The sequence below is a fragment of the Salvia splendens genome, chromosome 4, assembly GCF_004379255.2.
Source record: "Salvia splendens isolate huo1 chromosome 4, SspV2, whole genome shotgun sequence".
NCBI classification, from domain to species: Eukaryota; Viridiplantae; Streptophyta; class Magnoliopsida; order Lamiales; family Lamiaceae; genus Salvia; species Salvia splendens.
This window is the reverse complement of record NC_056035.1, coordinates 23143951-23152580: the sequence shown is the minus strand read 5'-3', so window position 1 is coordinate 23152580 and position 8630 is coordinate 23143951. Positions and strand designations below refer to the sequence as shown.

At 39.6% G+C, this 8630-nt stretch overlaps 1 protein-coding gene and 1 pseudogene across 1 annotated transcript; one reads left to right on the top strand and one right to left on the bottom strand.

Moving 5' to 3' along the window:
• Positions 1-240: 240 nt before the first annotated feature.
• Positions 241-3881, bottom strand: LOC121800846 (annotated as a pseudogene).
• Positions 3882-5541: 1660 nt separating this feature from the next.
• On the top strand, positions 5542-8181 carry LOC121800845. The gene is made up of 4 exons (XM_042200340.1): positions 5542-5611; positions 5719-5798; positions 7385-8063; positions 8159-8181. The coding sequence occupies exons 1-4, from the start codon at positions 5542-5544 to the stop codon at positions 8179-8181; spliced, it is 852 nt and encodes a 283-aa protein (XP_042056274.1).
• Positions 8182-8630: the final 449 nt, after the last annotated feature.

Sequence of the window (8630 nt, the reverse complement as noted above, 5' to 3'; positions counted from 1 at the left end):
CCCACCTGCGTGTAATTGGCAGGCTTCAGGTAGGGACACAGTATTATTGCAAGAAATTTTCAAAGTGAATAGAGTGAAGTACAAAAGTAATTTTTAAATAATAGTTAAGCTGTCAATTCAATTCTATGTTTGAATCTAAGTTCAGCTGATTTTGACTGTATCTATATTAATTGTAATGCACTTTTGGAGTTCATGGCCAAAAAGGGAAGGGCATGATCAAAATATTGTTCCCATCACATACTATCGGAATTTGGCAATCTGAATTGTAACCTTGACAAGATAAAGATATCAACACTTTCATGACAAGAACATATAGTTTAACTGTTGAATGAGACTAATACCTCTAATCTCTTGGCTCCTGTAAGGAACACATCTGGTGAAGGTTTGTTTCCCTTGTTTAACTTCTGGATCATCACCAAGAACAATATGATGCCTCAGTGAAAAAAGTTCACCATGTATTTGTGTTTTCAGTTCAAAATGCCTTGTGTGTGAACTGTAAGACATATTTCATGAGTTTCGTTGCAACACGTCGAGCTAAAAGTAGCAACACTGCCGTCACTTCATAAATAAAAGAAGAGTATACATACCCCGTTGCAACACAATAGGTACTCCAGTCGCATGGAGGTACCCCTGTAATACAAAAACGTACTAATGGCTAATGGTATTTGATAGGAGTAAAGGCTCGAGACTATTGAACAAGAAGATAAACGAAGTCGAAAAAGGGAAGGAACTCAATATAACTAATCAAACTGGAACAAGAAATAATCCCCACGAAGGAGGCCAATCCTCACGAAGGAGGCCACGGCTACGCCGTCTAAATTCTGATCTCTCCAAAAGATACGCTGCTCTCATTCTTAAGTTCTATTTATAATAATCCTATAACCCTAAAATATTAAATCAGATCCTGACTAATTAGGTAAATAAATCTAATCAAATCCTAACTAATTAATAATTAAGAATAAAGCGTTAATCTCCTTCTCTATCAACTTCTGCCGCTGCTTTCTCTAACCCCTTTGCTCCGCTGCCTCTTCCACCAAATCCTCCACATCAGCTGGCCCAGCTACTTCCCTATTTCCACTCCTTCAATCCGTATCAACTGCCTCATCCTCAAAACAGCCTTGTCCTCAAGGCTAGTCAAATTCGCAGATGAAGATCAGATGGAGGCTCAAACTCAAGTTTGTAGATGTGAATCTGTTGGTGTGGTCGATGTACTAGTTGATTCCCTAGCTTGTGTGAAGAGGCATCGAATAGAGACCTGGAGAAACACAATTCCTTGGCACTATGCTTCATCTGTCGTTCCGGCGAATCATGAGATGACCTGATGAATTCGAGTACAGGCAGTGGGGGCAGGGAAGGTGATGATGGCGCCGAAACAGGCTCTATTCCCATATATGGATCTTTGAAAACAGCAGGCACTTTCAAACCATACTCTGATGTTGTCTCCCCAAGGATTGAAACTTCAGGTTGCTTAGGTGGCTGGCCGTTTGAGGCCACAGACCGTTTGGGGAATGGAACCTCATCTGGTGGGTTCTTTGACGCCATGGCTATTGAAGGATACGGGCTAATGACTACAGCTGCTGCTGTGGTAATATTGTTGGGTGTGGGTGGGATTTTTGGCTGGTTTTTGGCAACCTGGACAGCAGCAATAGGGCCTTCACGGCTGTGCTTGGATGAATTGCAAGGGATGCGGCTTTCTTTTGGAATGGTATCACCAAAACGGTTCATCATTTCCTGCATAAAACGATCCCAAGATAGAGTGGGAATCCGTCGCATAAGGAGGTGGATCCATGGTAAGGCAGGGCCTGCCAAAACCACCATGGCAACGCTCAATCGATTTTCCGGTGGGATTTTTGACACCAAGAAGTACTGTTCAGCCCAGGCGAGCCACGCAATCACGTCGGTTCCATTGAAAGTTGGAAGTGTCATCGGTGGTGTGCTTCTTGAAACCGTGGTATCGCCAAAACGATTCAAGAGCTCTCGAACAAATCTGTCCCACGACAAAGAGGGGCAGCGACGAACGAGCAATTGCTTCCAAGGTATGGCCGGTCCGTTTATGGCGATCATAGCGACATCGACACGTCTATCCAAAGGTACTCTGTTGAGGAAGAAATATTGGTTTGCCTGTGCGAGCCAAGTGAGAGCCCCAGATCCGTCAAACGTCGGAAAGGTCATAAATGGTGCATCACGATACGCTCGAAACTCCAACATGAAATTCTCCATCTTTGCTGTAGCCTTCTCCAATCCAACCACAAGAAGTGTGGCTTCTGTCCAATAATAGACCATCGTTCACCGCACCAATTGATAGGAGTAAAGGCTGGAGACTATTGAACAAGAAGATAACGAAGTCGAAAAAGGGAAGGAACTCAATATAACTAATCAAACTGGAACAAGAAATAATCCTCACGAATGAGGCCAATCCTCACGAAGGAGGCCACGGCTACGCCGTCTGAATTCTGATCTCTCCAAAAGATACGTTGCTCTCATTCTTAAATTCTATTTATAATAATCCTATAACCCTAAAATATTAAATCATATCCTAACTAATTAGGTAAATAAATCTAATCAAATCCTAACTAATTAGGTAAATAAATCTAATCAAATCCTAACTAATTAATAATTAAGAATAAAGCGTTAATCTCCTTCTCTATCAACTTCTGCCGCTGCTTTCTCTAACCCCTTTGCTCCGCTGCCTCTTCCACCAAATCCTCCACATCAGCTGGCCCAGCTACTTCCCTATTTCCACTCCTCCAATCCGTATCAGTATTATTTATCACTACTTATGTAGCTAAGGGAGATGCAAAATTCTTTTTTCTGATCCAATGAATTAGAGAAATGAAAAAAAAAAAACTTGTATACAGTCTGCCAATCAGTCAACAGTTTATTCAACCTGCCATGACTTCACATGTTGGGAACATAGCTCTCAGCATCTCCTCTCTTTCCACAAGAAAACCTTCAGCTGAGAGGGAGTCACTGATTCCAGTCTCTTCAATAAAAACACGAGCAGCTTCTATTGCCTTCATGCCCATCATTTTAGTTTTGAGAGACCAATCAAAAGTTTTGTTATATCTAGCAAGGATTTTCTCCTGCACTTCTGTGTAGAACTTCTCTTGTGTCTGAGGAATTGAGAGAAAAAAAAAACTTGAAATTTAAAAAAAGCACCTCATTGGGTGAAACCACTAGAAAGATACAAAACTATGATATATATAATTAGGAAGAATCAAAGAGCACATCCAACCTAAATTCAGTTTCTTTTATATATGAATATGAAACACTTGGATAAAATTTGCTTCATAAAGGTAGAACTGGAGAGCAATGTCCAATAAGCATACATGTCATGCTGTAGCAATGGTGATCAAAATGTCAGAATGACCATGCCAACTTTGTGATTTGCCAGTAATTCAAAACTAATAGCAACTCAAGGAACAAGGTGCAATCTCACCAAGGTCCACTTAGAAGCATAATGTCAAAAAAAGAAAAATATTACCTATATTTGAAAATTGCATAAACAAGAAAGAAGAAGGTGCTAGTTCTAATAACAGGATACAAATTAATAGTTTGTCTTTACATTTAGAGTTATTCATCACAAACATGATGGCAATTTTAACTAATTTATGCAACTCAAAATACATTTTGACCAAATAAAGCATATGACAGAATCAGCAGAAAACAAATCAACAACAAAATTATACAGGAAAACTCTACCAAAAATGCCATGAAAACAAGATAAAACAGAGATTCAATAAACAAATGTAAGTTAAAATCAAAGTGTCAAAAGAAAAAAAAATTGTAAGTAAATGAGTGTAGTTTGGGAAATGGAGACCGATGAGAAGGTCGTCCATGTCGAAGATGACGTGAGTGATGGATGGTTTCAGAGTTGCCATTTGAGTGAGAGATCCGAGAGTCTATGACTATCTGCTTTCGCTTGAGCTAAGCATCTATGTATCAGCTTTTCTATTAAGGACTCGTTTGGTTTGTTAGGCCATCCGCAACGCTGTCTCTTATTCGTCTCTTAACCGTCTCATCTCTTAACTATTCATGGGCCCCACTGTTACTTTTCACTCCATCTTTTAACTAAGAGACCGCACCTGCATCCCTCCATCTCTAAACCATCTCTTAACCATATCATCCATTAATTATTCATTCAATTTCATTTTTTTTATATTTCCAACAAATTCAATTAATAAAAACACACTTTATTAAATAAAATAAAATTATAATTTAAAATCATAAAAAAACAAAAAAAACACATAATTAAAATCTAAAAAAATAAATACCAATTTGTCTTGCCAGTTAAAAACTACTCAGCCGGCGAATCATCCCCCGAAGGCGGTGGCGGTGCACTCAAGCCACCTGTAGGCGGAATACCAATTTGTCTTGCCATATACTCAATTCCTGCAATATGAGCTTGATATTGGGGAGGCGTCATGCGGGAAGTGTGAGCCATCGTGGCGGTCAAGTACATGGACAATAGGGTAATCGAGCAGAGACCGAGCCCACCTGGCTTGATTCGCCTCGGCCCCTCCTCCCTCTAGCCGCCTTCGCCTCCTTGATCCCTTGCGACCGACGGCGCCCACTGGAGGAGCCCCCTGCATCGGTAGTCGTGCCCTCAACATCTTTTGAGGCGTTGCCTGACTCGCCCTCACTAGACGAGTATTGGCCACCCGCCGTGTGCTTCGTGCGTTTCGAGCTAGAGCCCATGCAGGGCTGGCGTCAACCCACCTTTCAACGTCTTTGACCGCCTCCCACACATCGACATGTTTGAATTCTTTGCCGTTGTCGTCAAAAAAGACTCGCATAGCCGCTCTCAGAATGTCGGCTCCACTGGCTCCGCTTTGGTAATTCGCCATTTCATTCTTGTAGATCCCGCAAAATTTTTTGACATCTCTGTCGACTCGGTCAAAATGACTGCTTAGCATCTTCATGGTGCAGCAGCGGGACCCCTTTGGCTTGTTCTCGTTGTAGGCGCCGGTGACCTTTTACCAAAAACACTTGCGGGTTTGTTGATTCCCGACGATGGGATCGTACGGGACGCTTAACCAAGCGTTGAACAGGGTCATCGTGTCCTTGCGGCTGTATGGATGACGGCCTACATCCTTCTCCTCCTCGGCCGCCTCCTCCTCTTCCTCCACAGCGTCGAATGCGCGACCCCCTGAGCTTCCACCGCCTCATCCTCCTTCCGGATTGGGTTCATCCGGAAAATCCTCCCTAATTTGGGATAATCCCTGCGATTGCCCATACCTCGGGGCAGAGGGACGAGAGTATACCTCCACATCAAAATAGGGTGGTTGGTACGCCGCCGGCGTCGACGAGCCTTGGGTGCCCGGTGTCGACGAACCGGAACCGGAAGCACCCAAGACATTGTATATGCTCCCCAGTCGCCAAACGTGTTCAAGTCATAGAGGGGCTGATCCTCTTTTGTTTTCATGCCAAAGCATATCTCCCTTTTCATGATTTTGCAGCACTTTATACTTAATGCAGTTTGATGTTTAGCTTGGGTTTAAAGGACCCCTCATTTCCTCATTTTTGGTTGATTGTGTGACTATGAAAGATGGTGTGCAGGGGCTGTTGTGTGGGGGTGGAGATGACAGGTTTGACTTGCCCATTTTGGCAAGTCCTTAGTCCCCCATCCTTAAAGAGGAATTGTCTCATTTCTTCTAATAAGAGCTCCATTAAATCCTCTTGTTCCTTGGCAATTTAAAAGTTTGTCTTATTTTGCAGGTGGGAAGAGGCTCGGTTGCCAAGCTGCTGTCCTGCTGCTGTTCAAGGGGCCTGGCCGACGGGCCGGGCAGATGGGCCACGTAGATGTGCCGTGACTTGGGCTTGGGAAGAGAAGGCCCAATACACCTTTTTTTGGTATTCTAAACATTCATCTCGTCAATTCGTGTATAAGAAATTTTGTAATTAGATGGTAGCTTATTATGTATGAAAAAGTTATTCGAACATTTTTAGTCCGAACGAACCTTCTGTTCCTTATCGATGTTTGTACTCTTTTTCCTAATTATATCAAAGTCGTCTTGGTTGTTCGATTCTTACTTACGTCTTCGGTTTTTTTTTTGCTAACTAACTACATTAAACATTTATGAATGGTAAAGAATTCCATTCCAAAACACGAGTCAAGTGAGCTAGGATTCACTAGTTCGACATTAAACATTGACGGAAAAGGATAATGAAGGGGCGGGTATTACATTCCATCCCATTTTAACAATCCCATTGAGTTTTGCGCGAGTTTTAAGAAATGTAAGGAAAAGTTGGTGAAAAAGATAGAGGAATGTAGATCCTATTTTTATATACTAGTATTAATTTTATAATAAAATTTTAGAGGAATGTGGGGCAATTACTATTTATAGAAGATTCTAATTGAAATCTTAATGTAGATCCCATTTTTATATATCTATACAAATGATACATGATCTTTCATTTTCGCACAAAATTTTGTATCATTTATGGTACTTCGTGACTAAAATAACCTTATGTACCAAACATGTGAATTATATGTGTTCTAGCATGCAATTTTGTGTTTAACATGTGAATCAATTAATCCCATAATTGGTCAAATAGATATGTAGATCTGATTTTATTTGTATACGCATATCTTCCGTTGTGCAAGGGGCAGCAAACACCAACACAAATAACATTTATGTGCGAAAGTGGAAAATCAGGTACCATTTATATAGTTCACTCTTTTGCAAAAACTTTATCATGTCTCATACTTACTGTTTCTTCATCTCTATTACTTTATTTTTTCTTTTAATTTACTCTTTACACTTTAACTTTTAACACATCAATTTCTTAAATTCCGTGTCTAAAAGAAAATGACTCAACTATTTTGGGACAATCCAAAACAAAATACGATTCAACTAGTTTGAGACGGAGGAAGTAATAATTTAATTTACTTATTTCAAACATACGCGGGGTAATTTGCGGACATGGTTTATGAAAAATTTCAACGCACATGATATATTATTCCAATCTACAGTTATATTAGTTGATTTAATTAAATGCAATAATCCCTTCATTTTTTTTAATGCTGCAATTTTCCACATATTATAAAATTAGGCACCATTGGATCTTCATTAAATTCAAGATACCCATTGATTTCTCTTCATATTCATGATATATACACATAGGTGCAGGGGCGGAGGGAGGGTGGGGCCAGGGGGGCCCATGGTCCCCCCACTAATTCTTAAAAAACTTAGGGGTATTTTAGTAATTTCACAATAATGATAATTTATAATAAATATAATATTAGAGATAGGTTTCAGCAAAATATATATGAATCGTGCCTCTTAATTTAGCGTATTCATTCTGCCGTTCCAATCCAAGTCTGAATTTAGCGTATTCATTCTGCCGTTTTGAGTTTGTCTTTGTGTTACATCTTATGAAGCAAATCTTGGGAATCACACATGAACTCTCCCAAGTGCTACAAAAGAAAGATCAAGACATTGTTAATGCGATGAATCTTGTCAAGGTAGCAAAATCACGTCTGCAAATAATGAGGGAAAAAGATTGGGATGTATTGCTTGCTGATGTTTCTAAGTTTTGTAGCAAATATGAACTGGATGTGCTTGACATGGAAGATGAGTTTGTAGCTCGAAAAAAAGGAAGAAGTAGTGCTGAGAAAATGAAGAATCTCCACTATTATCGAGTTGAGCTCTTTTGTTCTGTTATTGACTTGCAAGCTCAAGAGTTGAATCAACGTTTTGATGAAGTCAACACAGACTTAGTTTTATGCATGTCATGTTTTGATCCTAGGGATTTATTTTCTGCATTTGATTTGGAGAAGCTGCTTCGTCTTGCACGGTATTATCCTTCTGAATTTTCTGAAGTTGCTTTGTCCGAGCTTAAAAGTCAACTTGAGAACTTTATTTTCGATGTGCGCATAGATGAAAAGTTTTCACAAATATCAGGAATCAGTGGTCTTGCTCAAAAGATGGTTTCTACAAGGAAACATGAAGTTTTTCCAATGGTTTATTCATTAGTTAAGTTGTCATTGATCTTACCAGTTGCCACTGCATCAGTAGAAAGAGCCTTTTCAGCAATGAAGATCATCAAGACTTCTCTACGTAATAGCATGAGAGACCAACTATTGAATGATTGCTTAGTTCCTTACATCGAAAAGGATGTGTTTGTTAAAGTTACTAATGAAACTATTATGCAGCGGTTTCAGAAGATGAAGAATAGAAGACAAATGTTATGATGTGATTGCATTTGACTTTTACATTTTTAACCTTATAATTTAATTTATGTAATTTTTTTTGAAGTTTAATTTTGGACCCCCATTATGAAATCTCTGGCTCCGCCACTGCATAGGTGCACTTAGTAACAGCAGCTTATTTTTAAAAGTTAAATCCAGTAACACTTTACTGTTAGCGTAGTATGTGTGGGATTTATCCACACTTGATCTTGAATAATTCCAATAACAAGGAGAGTTAATAACGATCCACAATCATAATACTATTTGTTTACAATTTTGAGAGAAGGGTATCTTTTTCTGTTCATTCAAAGTAAAAGGGATGTCGAAACAAAATCAATATGTATATACACACACATGCTTATCATCAATGATTGAAATTACTAACCGGGTATAAACATTTTCTCTTTTCATAGATCCAGATCTTCTATTTGGTATC